General features: G+C 44.5%; 1 protein-coding gene across 1 annotated transcript in view; it reads left to right on the top strand.

Annotated features, from left to right (window-relative positions):
• The window catches only part of gls2a (glutaminase 2a (liver, mitochondrial)), a 51,851-nt gene that overhangs the window by 21,798 nt on the left and 14,143 nt on the right, over positions 1-15,910 (top strand). The window contains exons 11-13 of the mRNA XM_034172847.1: positions 2,085-2,135; positions 2,236-2,412; positions 2,526-2,657. Coding sequence (XP_034028738.1) covers positions 2,085-2,135; positions 2,236-2,412; positions 2,526-2,657 — 360 coding nt within the window. The remainder of the gene's footprint in view (positions 1-2,084; positions 2,136-2,235; positions 2,413-2,525; positions 2,658-15,910) is intronic.

Genomic DNA, 15,910 nt, shown 5'->3' with positions numbered 1-15,910 from the left:
TTTAAATTCTATTCTAGCATTAACAGGAAGCCAATGAAGGGAGGCCAACACGGGTGAGATATGCTCTCTCCTGCTAGTCCCCGTCAGTACTCTAGCTGCAGCATTCTGAATCAACTGAAGGCTTTTTAGGGAACTTTTAGGACAACCTGATAATAATGAATTACAATAGTCCAGCCTAGAGGAAACAAATGCATGAATTAGTTTTTCAGCATCACTCTGAGACAAGACCTTTCTGATTTTAGAGATATTGCGTAAATGCAAAAAGGCAGTCCTACATATTTGTTTAATATGCGCTTTGAATGACATATCCTGATCAAAAATAACTCCAAGATTTCTCACAGTATTACTAGAGATCAGGGAAATGCCATCCAGAGTAACGATCTGGTTAGACACCATGCTTCTAAGATTTGTGGGGCCAAGTACAATAACTTCAGTTTTATCTGAGTTTAAAAGCAGGAAATTAGAGGTCATCCATGTCTTTATGTCTGTAAGACAATCCTGCAGTTTAGCTAATTGGTGCGTATCCTCTGGCTTCATGGATAGATAAAGCTGGGTATCATCTGCGTAACAATGAAAATTTAAGCAATACCGTCTAATAATACTGCCCAAGGGAAGCATGTATAAAGTGAATAAAATTGGTCCTAGCACAGAACCTTGTGGAACTCCATAATTAACTTTAGTCTGTGAAGAAGATTCCCCATTTACATGAACAAACTGTAATCTATTAGACAAATATGATTCAAACCACCGCAGCGCAATGCCTTTAATACCTATGACATGCTCTAATCTCTGTAATAAAATTTTATGGTCAACAGTATCAAAAGCAGCACTGAGGTCCAACAGAACAAGCACAGAGATAAGTCCACTGTCCGAAGCCATAAGAAGATCATTTGTAACCTTCACTAATGCTGTTTCTGTACTATGATGAATTCTAAAACCTGACTGAAACTCTTCAAATAGACCATTCCTCTGCAGGTGATCAGTTAGCTGTTTTACAACTACCCTCTCAAGAATCTTTGAGAGAAAAGGAAGGTTGGAGATTGGCCTATAATTAGCTAAGATAGCTGGGTCAAGTGATGGCTTTTTAAGTAATGGTTTAATTACTGCCACCTTAAAGGCCTGTGGTACATAACCAACTAACAAAGATAGATTGATCATATTTAAGATTGAAGCATTAAATAATGGTAGGACTTCCTTGAGCAGCCTGGCAGGAATGGGGTCTAATAAGCTTCATGGCAAAGACTGTGAATACTTATGTACATGTGATTTCTTATTTATTTTAAATAAATTTTCAAAAATCTAAATTTTTTTGTCACATTGTCATTAAGGGGTGTTGTTTGTAGAATTTTGAGGAAAAAATTAATTTAAACCATTGTGGAATAAGGCTGTAACATAACAAAATGTGGTAAAAGTGAAGCGCTGTGAATACTTCCCGGATGCACTCTAAGTGTGTGTCACATTTGGTCCATATCAGGTTGAAAATTCACTCCTTTCACCTTGACCTTTCCCAAAATAAAATTTTTAAGGGCAGCTTGTGATCAACCCTCATTGACATACCAGGTTTGGCAAAACTCAGCAAAAGGACCTGGGAGGAGTGTGCCAACAAATAGACAGGCAAACATGACCTTGACCACAATGATTGACCTTTGGGAAATTTCATCTTGCCAGGCACATCCAGAATTCTCCTCCATGTGTCTCACATTTGGTGGACATTGGTGTAAAGAAATCAAAATCTTGACCATTGACCCCATAGCTTTGACCCCAGTGATTGTTCTTTGGCAAGTTTAACCTTGTTGGGTAATTCCAGAACTCACGTCCATATGGGTGCCACCTTTACTGGCCATCAGAATGGAAAAAGGTGACCTTTGACCCTAATGACCTTGAATTTTACTAAAGCTAGCACTTTAACATCAATGCTGGCATTGACCTACATCCACCCACCATGTCTGGTGGAAAATGGACAGAGCGCCGGGGAGGAGTGGAGGAACAGAGCCAGAAAAACTTTGGAATTACAGATTAATGCTGCCAGAAGGGCTGAATATCTCTATTGTGTGCAGACTGATATCAACCTACTGTCATTGCAGTGTTTTCCTAAAAAAGTGGATATGATCGCAGCCCTTGACTTCTACTTCCAGGTACAAAATCTCTAACATTTTTGCTTTTTGCTTGAAACACACATCTGGATCTGCATTCCTGCTTTTTGTAACATTTTAACTGTAGTTTGTGATATTCCAGTTGTGTTCCATTGAGGTAACCTGTGAATCGGCAAGTGTCATGGCGGCCACACTGGCCAACGGAGGCATTTGTCCAATCACAGAAGAGCCTGTGCTCAGTGCTGAAGCTGTGCGCAACACTCTGAGTCTCATGCATTCCTGTGGAATGTATGACTTCTCCGGACAGTTCGCCTTCCACGTGAGTCATTGAGAATTCACTTGAATGGTCGCTGAAGTGCGGTAACGGATTTAACTCCTCCATGATCGTTTTTCTTCCTGAAGTTACTCCTTGTGCTTGTTGGTCTTGTTCAGGTGGGCTTGCCTGCTAAGTCTGCTGTTTCTGGTGCCGTGCTTCTAGTGGTGCCCAACGTGATGGGGATGATGTGCTGGTCACCACCGTTAGATCGGCTTGGAAACAGCGTTCGCAGTATTCACTTCTGTCAGGTACGCGGTTTGCTGTCACAGTCTCTGAAAATTGTATTGTATCTCTTTGTTACTGAAAATGTGCATGTTCTTTATAATAACTCACACACACACTCATCTTCAACCGCTTAGTCCAAGGTGTGAGGCGGGGTTCACCCTGGACAGGAGGCCAGTCTGTTGCAGGGCCACATATAGACAAACAAACACATTCACACCCGCACACATGCACACCTACGGGCAATTTAAAGTTTCCAATCCACCTAATCTGCATTTCTTTGGATGTGGGAGGAAGCTGGAGCACCTGAAGAGAACCCACACAAACACGGGGAGAACATGCAAACTCCACACAGAAAAGCCACAAGTGTGAATCAAACCCATGACCTTCGCACTGTGAGGCAACAGTGCCAACCACTAATCCACCATGCTGCCTTCATAATAATAATAATAATAATAATAATATTTATACAGGGTTTTGCCAGCAATCAAAGCACTAAACAAAACCAAAGTCCATTAATAAAAGAATAAATGGCAATTAATAAAATTACACTTCAACAATGCACAAAAATCCCAAATTAAATTGCTGATAAATACATAAAAACTGTGCAACTTAAACTGTCTTCAATAGGCATTTTTAGCAGTTTTTAGCAGGGTACTCCAGAAAAAATGGCATATCTCTCACTACCGGTAAACTACTGGGAAACATTTTGTCGCGGCTCGTCTTTTTGGTCTTCTCAGGATGTCGTCTTTTAGATAACACAAACTAATTGCAAGTGATATGCTAGAAAAAGGACACAACACTTTAGAATAATTCAGCCTTAAGCAAGATAAAATGCACAGAGTTTTTAAGTTTATTTAAGCCTTCGACACAGAGCTTAGACAAACTGAGTCCTCTAGAGAGACTGAATATGACAACCGCGCTCGTCTATTTATTGGAGACCCGCGGGCATCGCTCCTCCTTCGACTTTTTTATTTATTTCATTCCCAAGACATGGTTTTCTATTGGAAGCGTCCTCTAGTGAACCCTAAGCAGGTGTTAGGCCATTATTTCAATGTGACAAACGCTCCCATTAAAACATGAAGGATTTACAACTGATTTTTTTAAAAGACCTTCAGCCACAGGTGCAGCTGGCCTGAGGCCCCTGCACGTGGCCTGCGGGAAAGCACCTAAAAGGCCTTGGAAAGCCCCTGACAGACTGAATGACTAATAGAGCCCTTTTTTTGGGTTGAACACCTGCTAGTTCAACCAGAGGACATACAGTTCAGATCAGGACACTTGATAGTTCATCACAGTTCAAATATGGACCTAAAAATTCTTCTACAGTCCCTCCTCTGGGACTCGAAAGAGTCCCATTACATCAACTATACTCTTGGGTTGTTTACTGACAAGACATCCTCATTTGTGCATTGCAATAAAAAAGAAAAACACATCACTCGACTTACTGATAACTCTGGTGCGGATATGACTATAAGTGATTCTTCACACAGTAAATATATTTAAGTGTAAGTGCAGGTGAACCTACATACTAAGGCACAAGGTGATCAATTAGCTGGATTATATCAACGCAAGGTGACATTCAAACATTGAGTTTTAGTGTAATTCAAGGCACTTAAAATGGCCACATAAAACAAGTTACAGCAACCTCTTAATCATGGCAAAGTAAAGGCTTTACATTGACATCAGTGCAACCAATCATCTTCTGGCATCTGTCTCACTCGACCAGAGGCTCCAACCCATTATACTTGGTTCTACATATTATTTTGTTAAAGCGTCACACATTTATTATTTAAATGCATCAAATAACCCCTATGTTACCACTATTTAGTCAATCAATCAAGAAACTATTCTAAGGTTAGCGCAGCTATGTCTAGTTAAATGATAAACACAATAAATGGTTTCCCTTCATGTCCGTCCTTAAGTCATTTGCCTTAGTCAATCATATAATGGTTTTCATTATAGGCCATTTCTCAACATTCTCCACTTTGTTTTTCTTCTTTTTCAGCTTGTTTTCTAATGCCCGTTTTGGCCAGACACCAAATTTAGGCAATGCATGTCTCTTGAGGCATGCTATAATTTAAGAAAAAAGGGGTCCCTATGGTGCATCTTTACTACTAAATCTACAAACACGCCGTGTAAGGGTCCCCTTTTTATAACTTTGCAATGTGATATCTATGTGTATGCATTTAGCTTTATCTGTGTTACGCAGATGATGGTAAGGACAGACATTTACCCAACCTTCGTTACTAACATATATCCTTCTTTGTTTTATTTACACTCAGATTTCTGAAACCAGTCCGCAATTCAAACTCAAGAACCAAGATCATAGTCCGTGTTCAGTGCCATTACGTCAGTCCGCGCTCCTCAGCATTTACTCAGCATCTGAAGTTTTGGGAGAAGTTGGGGAACATGGGGAGGTTGGCCTTTCAGGGGTAGTGGGGGGAGGATCAGGAATTCTGGCTTTCAGACAGTCGTGCAGTTCTCTGATGGATCTTTCCAGCTCCTTGTGCTGCTTGGCCAGGTTGTACAGGGCCCCCAGAGAATTCTTGCCCACATTCAGGGTGGTGGTGGCCAGCCCTAGCTGTTCCCTTTCCATATGCTCCATCATGCAGGCTAGCATGTCCATACTAGACTGAAGACCACACAGTTGAGTATGGAGGCCCTCCTGAGCACAAGAGATGTTGGCATTGTCACGGTGTATCCTGAACAGGTATGCAGCTGTCTGACTTAGTTGTGGCATGATTTCCTCAAATAGCTCATAGGGAATGTGATTTGTGAGGGGCAGGAGCTGCTCCAAGGTTTTTGGAACAGACTCTTGTGGAAGACGAAGCTCTCGAACCAAGATTGCCATGTCCTGTGGGGTGACCATGACCAGATTAAGGTTGTGCAGTCCAGGGGACAGGAAGTACAAGGGGGAAGGCATTTCGTGTGTGGGGGGAGTATTGTTGATGTCGCACAGGCAAGTGGGTGGGACACTCTGGGCATTTAGCAGCCTGTACAAAGCTCCCCTCTGTCCTGGTGGGTGAGTTCGGCTAAGGTCTACCCCTGCTGATCCTCCTCCAGAGGTACTGGGCTGATCAGAATATCTCTCCTGCCTTGGGGGTGGAAAGCTGGGGACAGGTCCTAGCAGTGAATTGGGTCTAGGATGCACTCGGGCGGTTGCTGCATATGGCCGACCTTGGCTGCCTCCCCTGGAGGGTATCGTTGCCACTGGCACATGTGACTGTCTCCATGGCATCTGCGGAAGGGGTGTGTTCCTGAGTCCAAAGGGTCCTTCAGGTGATGGTGGAGTCCTCGGGCCGACTCTTGCTGCAGGCAGATTCTGTGAAGCCGTCATCGCCAGGTGCTGGAACGATGAAGATCCTTCTGTTGCCAACTGGTTTAGCTGCTGGATGGAAGGCGGCTGTGGCGACCAATCATGTCTCGACCATCCCTCCTGTATATCCTCTTCTCCAAACAGTTCTGAGAGTCCAATCAGACTTGATAGAGGCAGATCAGGCATAGGTCCCTGATCAGGGGAGTCTGGTCTCTCAGCCATACTCCTGTGTCCTAGTAATATACATATACGTTCATTATTACAGCTCCATGTCATTCTTTCAGATATTGTCTATCCTATCCCTCATTTTTGTGGGTGCATGTGTGTGAATGTAAATGTGCGTGCATGTCTTCTTCCTCGTCTACAATATCACCAAGCACGGTCCGTCCCAGTCCTCCCTATCTGGGGTGTACGCCACAATTTTAGGGAGCTGGGGGCTGTCGGGGAGGATAATTGGTATTTCATCCATTTCCATATATTCTGGTTCTCTGTCTGTTTCGTTTGTGCTTTCTTCCAGGGCTCGGATGGCTAACAGTGGGAGCTGTCCTACTGTGGATGAAATCAATTTATTGACCAGAAATTTTATCAAGGGAATACCACAACATATTACCAGCAAGACCGCCACCCCTGTTAGTGCCAAGATTACACCTATCTGGTATAACCAGTCTTTCCATGATATCCACCCTCTCCTTAGAGTCCCAAACAGTGAAAACAGTGGGCCAATATTCATTCCATTCCCTACAATGTATCCAGAATCGTCAGTTTCATGTCTCCCTCCTATGGAGTTACTTAACAGTTCCTGTTGCATCTCCTCAAGTGTGATTAAGAGCTCTGTCAAATTTCCGTCTTCCCCTGTACGCATGGGAATAGCTGTGCAACATTCGGTGGCTTTGATCATAATACAAACTCCTTGTTCATCAGCCATCATCATCTCAATAGCTAATCTATTTTGCATTGTCATTAGCGAGGTGGCGTGCAGTTGTTCGGTTAAGGCTCCTACTGCTGCCAATGTCCAGTTCAGGTATCTTTGTTGATTATACCACAAGTAATTAATCCACTGCACCTCCTGGAACCTAGAACGGATTTTTGGAGTAACCCCGAACAGAGCCAATGCCCATCCCCATTTATCCGCATCTTCATCTGCTTTAACTCTGCTACTGTCTATGGCTTCTAACTGTCGGGGTATCCCTTCTGGTATCCCGTTTCTTACTGTGATGTTGTAGTCTGTTTTAAACGTCATTATTCCTTTTTTCTTACGAAGTTTCTGTGGCATGGGTTGTATTGAATTTGGCATTTCAATTACTGTTATAGCTCCTGTGAGCATCACAGGAGCACAAAGGCCCTTCCAATTAGGGGACAGCGATGACAGGAGTTTCCTTCTTTGTCCGCATATCCAAAAGATGTCAGCTAAGGGTACCGTTCCCTTAGCTAAATTTGGAGTAGATACCCATGAAGCATGGGTGAGATTCAGTCCAATTACAGACCCCCCTGTGGCCGGTACTATTTGTTCACACTGTATGCCTGCTGCTGGCAGGGTGTGACAGACGGTAATGTTCCATGCTGTTTTGGCCGGTTTGTATTCTTGCTGCTTTTGCATACACTGTATGTGGTGTTTTGGCTGGGTCGTCCCTACCTGCCAATCGCTTATGTATTGTGCTACTAAGCCTTTAGCTATACAGAATGGGTGTATCATCCCTTTCTCTATTTTAATCATAGGTGGAACGGTTCCTTCTGTACTTAGGGGCACTGGACAAAGTTTACTGTCGGCAGCATATTTTTCATCACCTACTGCCATTTTCATAACACATTGTGTATAGCATTCTGCTTGGTCTGAGTTATGTTGGGGACTCCTATAACAGTTGTTGATATCAGGTAGGGGTTTAGCCTGAGGTATCACACCTTTCCGGTGACAGGCTATGCAAGGCTTTTCACTGATCTGCCTAGCCGAAAATTTCAACCATTGGTAAAATAAATTGGTCTTCAACCCTTGTGTGCGGGCTAGGTCTGTACTGGGATCCCATCTCCCTAAGTGACTGCTTGTTTCTAGGCTTCTAATTCCTCTTTTTCCTTGGTTTGATTTTTACCCATTTTGTGGCTTCATGTACTGTAACAGTTACGTCTTGCTTGGTTTCCCTGCATCCTCTTTTATCACAAATTACCTCTATGTTGAGTGTTCCCTCCTCTTCACATTTGATGCTAATGGCTTCGCCTAATATGTAATCCCCCAGCTTTCCCTGTATTCCTATGTTCTTGTAGGCTTTTGATTTAATGTATACCAAATTATATGTTTTTCCTGTGTTTAGAATGCCTTGTTTAGCTGCTATTGCGGCCATGGCCACGGCACAGTCCGTTGTATGTTTTGGATGTCTATTTTCTCCCATACTGACCACCAGTAGTATTGTCAATCCCTTGAATAATTCCTTAATCATTGCTCTGATGACTGTTGAGATGTGCTACTAGATGTGCTACTAAGTGAGCCGTCACTAGATGAGCTGTCACTAGGGATGTGTGGTGTATCTGTGCTTTGTCTGGGTTGTACTTCCTGCGGTTCTTCTGTCGGTAAATCTACTGAGTTGCTGTCCGAGTCTGATGTCTCCTGTGGCCTGTCTATCTGTCGGTCTGTATTTCTGTCTGTCTGTTGGCCTGCGTCTCCAGTTGTTTCTGAATCTGCATCTGAGTCTGTCGCTGCTCTATCTGGCAGGGATCCACTACTCTCTGAAGCTGTGCGTCGTCTTTGTTCAATCAGTCTCTGTGAGCGCCTTGGCCAGTGTTCGCCTGGCTGCAGGGAGGCGTGGCCTTCCCTCGGTGCTTCTTCTGGCTGCAGGGAGGCGTGGCCGTCCCTCGGTGCTGCTGTAGGGTCTCTGGCTTCTCCTGCTTCCCCCCTTGGCCCGGCGGCTCTGCCAAGACGAGCTTGCCGAGGCCGCAGGGGCGCTGGGCCACCAACCCTACAGCAGTGGTTTAAATGAAACCAAGTGTCCTTACCGTCTACTTTGACTGCTGTACGTGAGGCAAGAATAACTTTGAAAGGACCTTCTCGGCGGGGCCTGTCCCACTTCTTTTTGAACACCTTGACGTAAACCAGATCACCAGGCTGGATGCTCTGATTTTCGAGTGGAATCTCTGCTTCTCTGTCTTCTGTAGCACCTTTGACCTGCAAAAAGATAGTTTTGTGTATTTGGGTTAACTGTCTCAGATAATTATGCCATTCGTCTTGTAGCTGCTCCAGCGATGGTCCTTCGTAGGGTCCTCTCAGGTATGGAATAGGCATCGGCCGACCTGTAAGAGCTTCAAATGGTGTCAAATGGGTTAGTCGGTTAGTTTGTGAGCGCATTGACAATAAAGCAAGCGGCAACGCATCCAGCCAGGTTAGTTTGCCATTGCTGTCTGCTATGATTTTTGCTAGTTTGTTCTTTAAAATGCCATTAGCCCGTTCCACTGCCCCATTTGATTGAGGGTGATAAACACACCCAAACTTCTGTTTGATACCCAATTGTTTGAATGTTTCTTGTGTAACCTTGGCTACAAAAGCCCTACCGTTGTCAGATGAGATAGTATCTGGAATGCCAAATCTTGGAAAGACATCTCGGCACAAGAATTTGGCTACCGTTTTATGGTCTTGATTTGCAGAGGCTACTGCCTCAATCCATCGGCTGAACCTGCATATCAATACCAAAACATATCTCATTCGTTTAACTCGATTTTCAGCTCCCATGTCTATGAAATCCATCATAAGATGTCTGAATGGCCCATCAGGGACCGGAATGTGGGCTAAAGGGGCTGTGAATGATTTCCGGACATTGTACTGTGCACATACCTCACACTCATTCAACAAACGGTCCACTGTTGCTGCCATATATGGTGACCACCAGACAGCTTTTAGTTTGTTCATAATTTGGACTCGCGAACAATGATCGGGTCCGTGGGCCCAAATGATTGCATGTCGTAATAAATTGGTGGGTAACACAAAATGTCCATGACTACTGCGCCAGCTTGTCCGCTGGCCCCTGACTGCGTGTCTCAATAGCGCCTCGTTTAACCCACATTCGTTTTTCTTCTCCACTGGCCCTACTTTGAGCCACTATCAGTGCGTCAAGTGAAACCAGTGGGGCACAATCTTGGATGGTTAGCAGGGGAAACATATTTTCTCCTTGTGCTCCTTTGCGCGCTGCGTCATCTGCTAGGTTGTTACCTTGAGCTATGATGTTATTATTCTTTTGATGACCTGCACATTTAATGATGGCTACCTCAGACGGTAATTGGAGAGCTTGTAACAGTTGGGAAATCGCTTCTCCATGAGTGACAGGGGTGCCATCTGCTCTCAGGAATCCCCTTTGTTTCCAAATGTTTGCATGTACATGACATACGCCATAAGCATAGGCTGAGTCTGTGTAGATATTAACACGTTGATCTTTAGCTATCTGGCAAGCCATAGTTAAGGCTTTGATTTCTGCCAGTTGGGCTGAACAAGGCTGATCAATTCCTTGGGACTCCAGTAATTCAAAGGTCTCGCCATCCGTGTTTAGTTTAACAATCCCCATACCCGCATGCAATCCCGCGGCATCCCGAAAGCATGAGCCGTCCACGAACAGGGTTAGATCTGCATCTATGGCGTGATTATACAAATGTTCTCTGGCTCTCAAAAATTTCTCTGTCTCTGCCACACAGTTATGTGGAGTACCATCTAACGGTGTGGTCAATTTGGTGGCAGGATTCACCGTGTGACAACGTTGTATTGTTATTTCTGGGGCGGACAACACAACTTCATATCCAGTGCGTCTAGCTTGTGTTAAGACAAAACGTTGACTGGTTAGCAGGGCATGTAACTGATGCGACGTGTACAACGTTACTGCATGTCCCATGATTATGGATGATGCTTTTTGAAATGCAAAGGCAGCTGCTGCTAGACCCTGATAGCATGGTGGCAATCCTGTTTCAATGTTGTCAAGCTTTGTACTATAATAGGCCAATGGTTGTTTTCCTTCATTTGTTTCCTGCATTAGTACAGCACAAGCATATCCAGCTTTTTCAGTAACATACAAATGGAAAGGTTTCCCATAATCTGGGTTACCTAACGCGGGAGCAGATTGCATGTCTGTTTTTAGGGCCTCAAAAGCTCCCGTTGCCTGATCTGTCCAGACGAGGAGAGCTGCATTGCTTGTTTGCCCCACTGCTCTAATTATGGCACGCAAAGGTGCAGTTTTTATAGCATAATCACAAATCCACGGCCGACTGTACCCTGCCATCCCAAGGAATGAAAGCATCTGTCCCACTGTTTGGGGTTTGGGAGCCTTGATTATAGCCTCCACTTGGCTTGGGGCTATACATCGCGTGGTCCCACACAACTGTCTTCCCAAGTATTCTACTTGTTGTTTGCAGAACTGCAATTTGTCCTTACTTACTTTATGACCTCCATCTGCCAATGCATGCAATACAATTAATGAATCTTTTTCACACTGTTCTTGAGTCTCTGATGCAATAAGGAGATCATCCATATATTGCACCAATGTACTGGGTATATCAAGGTGTTGTAAATCTTCAGCCAGGACTTTGTTAAAGATGGCTGGGGACAGGTTCAGTCCCTGAGGTAGCCGTGTATACGTTAGCTGTTGTCCCAGAAATGTGAATGCAAACAAATGTTGTGAGTCTGGGTGCACAGGCACACTGAAATAGGCTGAACACAGATCAATTACTGTGTACCATTTTGCTCCAGCAGGGATGCTTGATAGTATAGTATGCGGATCAGGTACTATAGGTGCATCCATTTCTATTATTGCATTGATAGGACGCAGATCATGTACCAGCCGATACTCTTTGGTATTGTTTTTAGGGATAGGATAGATAGGAGTATTGCATGGGCTTGCAGTTTTTATTAGAACTCCAGCTGCCATTAGTCCCTTAATTACTGGTTTTATGCCTTCAATAGCCTGAGGTTTTAATGGATACTGCCTTTGGTGAGGCAGTTTTGCTCCCGGTTTTACTTTTATTTTTACTGGTAAGGCTGTTTTTACTAGTCCTACATCCGTTTTGCTTTTGGACCACACCACTGGTGGTATTTGCTCTAACAATTTCTCTTGTTGGGCCGATAACACCATCTGTCCCTCTGGTCTAGGATTGAGCTCCACTTTTTGAGCTATAGCCTCATCATTTACTTTTAAATTAATTCGTATAAACTGCTGGTCTTTTGACAGATGTACTTGTGGACTTTCCATGTTTTGCCATTCTTCAACTTCTGAGGCTGTCTTTACCATTGGACCTAGGTCATGGGATTCGTACTTTTCTGAGACTAAAAGGGTCACATGAGGCATGGCATTCGGCACTTGATACCATTGTTGTTCAGCTGAAGTTAGCTTGACAGAAGCTGCGGCCCCTTGGGGGCCTAAATAAATTTCTGTGGTGGTTATGTGAAACAGCCGTTGATTCATCAATGCATCCCAGCAGCATGCATAGTCAGTTTGTTCTTGTTTGGCATCGAACATCAGGGTGACATGTAAAGGTAAACTAGGTGTATATACTGCTTCATAGTGTTGTTCGGCCCAGGGCTTCCATTTTTCCCATTCCAGTTGGAGATTTGAATTTTCTGGTTGTAACTTCAGCCAGTATACCATGGGTTGCACAGGTCGGCCCTTGTTTTCCATGTCCATAAGCACCATAATGTTGGCGAGTGCTTCGTCAGGAAAGTGTATTTGCAGTCCTTGATGGGTACACACTATCTGGGTTTGTAGCTTACATAAAATGTCTCTTCCCAGCAAATTCACAGGTGTATTTTGTGAGTATAACAGGGGTGCTTCAATTGTTTTTCCTGCAATCGTTACAGGAAATGGGCGTGTAAAAGGTATTATTTGAGTTTTCCCAGAGAAGCCGATGGTCTTAATTACAGACCCAGAGAGGGGGAGATGAGCGCCCATTTTCCCTATGCAAGAGTATGTTGCCCCTGTATCCACCATGAAAGGGAAATCTCTGTTTTGTATATTAACGGTGACGGTTGGCTCTTCCTTAGGTATCATCGAAATAGCCAATGCCACCGTTTCCCCCTCTGTCTTCTCTAGGCCTCCCTATTGCCAATAGGCAGAGGGTCCAACCCAAGGTCGGGCCGGACAATTTCTCATTAGATGTCCAGGTTGTCCACAGCTCCAACACTCATTAGAGGGTTGATCCCCTATTGGGGGTGTTGGTCCCATAGGCGGTCCCGCTTGACTGTTCCTGGGAGCTGAGTTTTGGAATCTGTTTCCAAATGAAGGTTGGCGAGATCCTCTTCGCCACCCTCCTCTTTGACCTTGAAAGTTCCGTGACTCTCCTCTCCACCCATGACTGTAGGTGGGTCCATTTCCGGGTGTGCCAGTGCTATGGTAGTGATAGTGATGCTCCACTGGTGCCGAGACTTCTCCTGTAGGAGTGCTCCCTGCTGCTCCTTGGGGGCTCTGTGCGGCTGTTACCACAGGTGCCTGTATGGTGGCAGCAGTGTTTGTCGTAGGGGCTAGGCTTGCCGACTCAGAAGGAACAGGGGTCATCATTGGTGCCTGGGTCTTTGTTTTTTCTTTCTTGACTTTGGTTAGCTCTCCCAACTGCATCTGCACCAATTTTTTCGTCAGGGATTTTGCTGCATCTTCTTCTTTTTGTTTTTCTTTCTTGTAGATTTCAAGATGGTGACAAATATGCTCAGAGTATAAAGCCCAATTCATTTTCGATAGTCCCACAACTCCATCTAGGGCTTTCTGAACCTCATCTGGTAGAGCCTTTTTTACAGTTATTTTAAACAGGATTTCAGTTGCTGGAGAATGGTTCCATGCATTTCCTGTTTCCTCCGCCCCCATCTTTTCTGGAATCGGTGCAGGAACTTCTTTGGGCACTCTTCAGGTGTCCACTCCTCATCATCCAATTTAGAGGGATCCAAGACCTCAGGGTACTTTCTTCTCAGTCCTTCCCACATGGAGTTTCTATAGCGATTAAAGGGGACTTCATCATGTTGATTTGTGCCCATCATCTGTGTTAGTCCAACCTTTCCTGCTAATTCTTCAGTGTCATGTTTTCCCATGACATGCATTAGCAAGGCTTTTATGTCACCTAAAGACAAGGTTACCCCTGCAGTGCCTTCTTCTAAGGCAGTTATCCATCTCCCAGCTCCTTGGGTGATGTCTGGCAGCCTGTTGGCCAGCCCCACCATGTCTGTCCAGCTCCATGGGGTATACACATGATGACCATTTCTAACCACCAATGGGCATATGAGGTCTTCGTCCTCCTCTTCTTCTGTGCGGACTCCATACTGTCTTCCAGATCGAGTGCGACTGACTGGTTCCAGGCAGTCCATCCAGTCGGTTATATTCTGTTCTAAAGCCGCTATGTCTTTGGCTACACATTGTTGTCTTTGCCTGAGTCGGGCCTCTTTTGCAGTCTCAATGATGATCTCACCAGAAATTTTTCGGGTGGGTGGCTCTATAATGTGATTCCCTTGATTGGGCGTCGATTGTTGTAATATTCTTCTTTCCTCGGCGTCCCTATGTCTTTGTATTCTTTCCTTCGCTAGCCGAAGTTGCTCAGCTAGTTCTTCATTATCTCTTCTGGCCAGATCCAGTGTGTCACAGAAGCTCTTGTGCCACTCTTCGGAGCCTCTATAGCCTGTGAAGGTCCAGTCGGCTGACTTATGGTGGGAGGGGACGGTTTTTCAGTGGACCTCGATGTGCAGGCGGAGCCTTCAGGTCTCTCTTTATCCTCGCCTGCCTCCGTGTCACTGTTATTTGTGGCCCCCCCTGCTGGTCGTGGTGTGCGACCACTTACTTTCGGACTTGGAGACCTTGTATGATCCATTTGACAGACTGAGGACCTGTCTCCTTGTGGCTCTCGAGCTTTTAGTGTCAGTGTGAATTTGCCCTCCACATCCATGCCTTGGTCCTCTTCACGAGTTCCTAATACAAATTGTCCAGCTGTCTTCCCCATATCATGACGTTTATATGGGGGTGGCTCTGCTTCCCAGCTCGGTGCACTGGCTTTAGTCTCTTTGGATCTTTCCTCTGTCATTTTTTCTCTTTTCTGCTGTAGCCTCTGTGCTTCCTGCTTGAACAAGGCCAAAACTTCTTTTTCTTCAGTGCATTTTTTGTTGTTTTTTACGTTCTTCTGCTGATCTTTAATTTCTTTTTTCTGTATTTCTACCGCAACTGCTTCACACATCACCGGATCAAATGATCCCTCCAAAGGCCATTGCCTGCCCCCATGTGACCTTTTGTGCCACTTTTTCATACATTGGTTGGCCTTAATGCATTTTCCTGGATATTTTCTTAGTACTAAGTCTAGCGGGGTACTTTCCCGACCTTGACCTTGAGAGTTACCCATGTAACCCTGACAAACGCTATGTGAGGTGTTTCTATGGTGTTCTGGTAGTCCCTCAGGGGCTGTCCTGATCCAGACCAATAACTTGCTGGCTGTAACACCTGTTTTGTATTTTAAACCCTTAAAAGGATTAAATTTCCAACTGCTATGCCCGTCTTCTTTTTCTTTAACTAAATATGAAAATTTACCTGTTTCCCACCGAACCTTCCTTGGGACCACAGTCAGAGTCAACCTAGGAAACAGTTCTTCACCTAGATCGGTTGGTAGTGTTACTAAATGATTTAATGGTATGCTAAGTTCTTTATTAGGGTCAGCACAAAGCAGCTCCAGCCACGGGGTTAAACCCTGATGCCACAGACGTCTTATCAGCAGCTCCCAATTAATTAGAGGGAATTGTTCTTTCTTTTGCTTCAGATTGATTACCTTAGTAATCTGCCATAATTTCTGATTGATCTCTTGTTCGTCCTGCCAATGTTCTGCTCCTACCCTGTCAAAATAGGTCCTTTCCAGCCAAAAATGTGTCCTGATTCCCTGGGTTTCGATGTCTCCGTCAGTCAAGTAATGTTCTGGGAGTATTATTTCATCATCACTTAAGTCTCCCATCAATGACTGTCCCAAGCATTGATCAGTCTGTCAGCTTTT

This window comes from Thalassophryne amazonica, chromosome 6 (genome assembly GCF_902500255.1).
Source record: "Thalassophryne amazonica chromosome 6, fThaAma1.1, whole genome shotgun sequence".
Taxonomy (NCBI): Eukaryota; Metazoa; Chordata; class Actinopteri; order Batrachoidiformes; family Batrachoididae; genus Thalassophryne; species Thalassophryne amazonica.
This window is presented reverse-complemented; position numbering and strand designations above follow the sequence as displayed.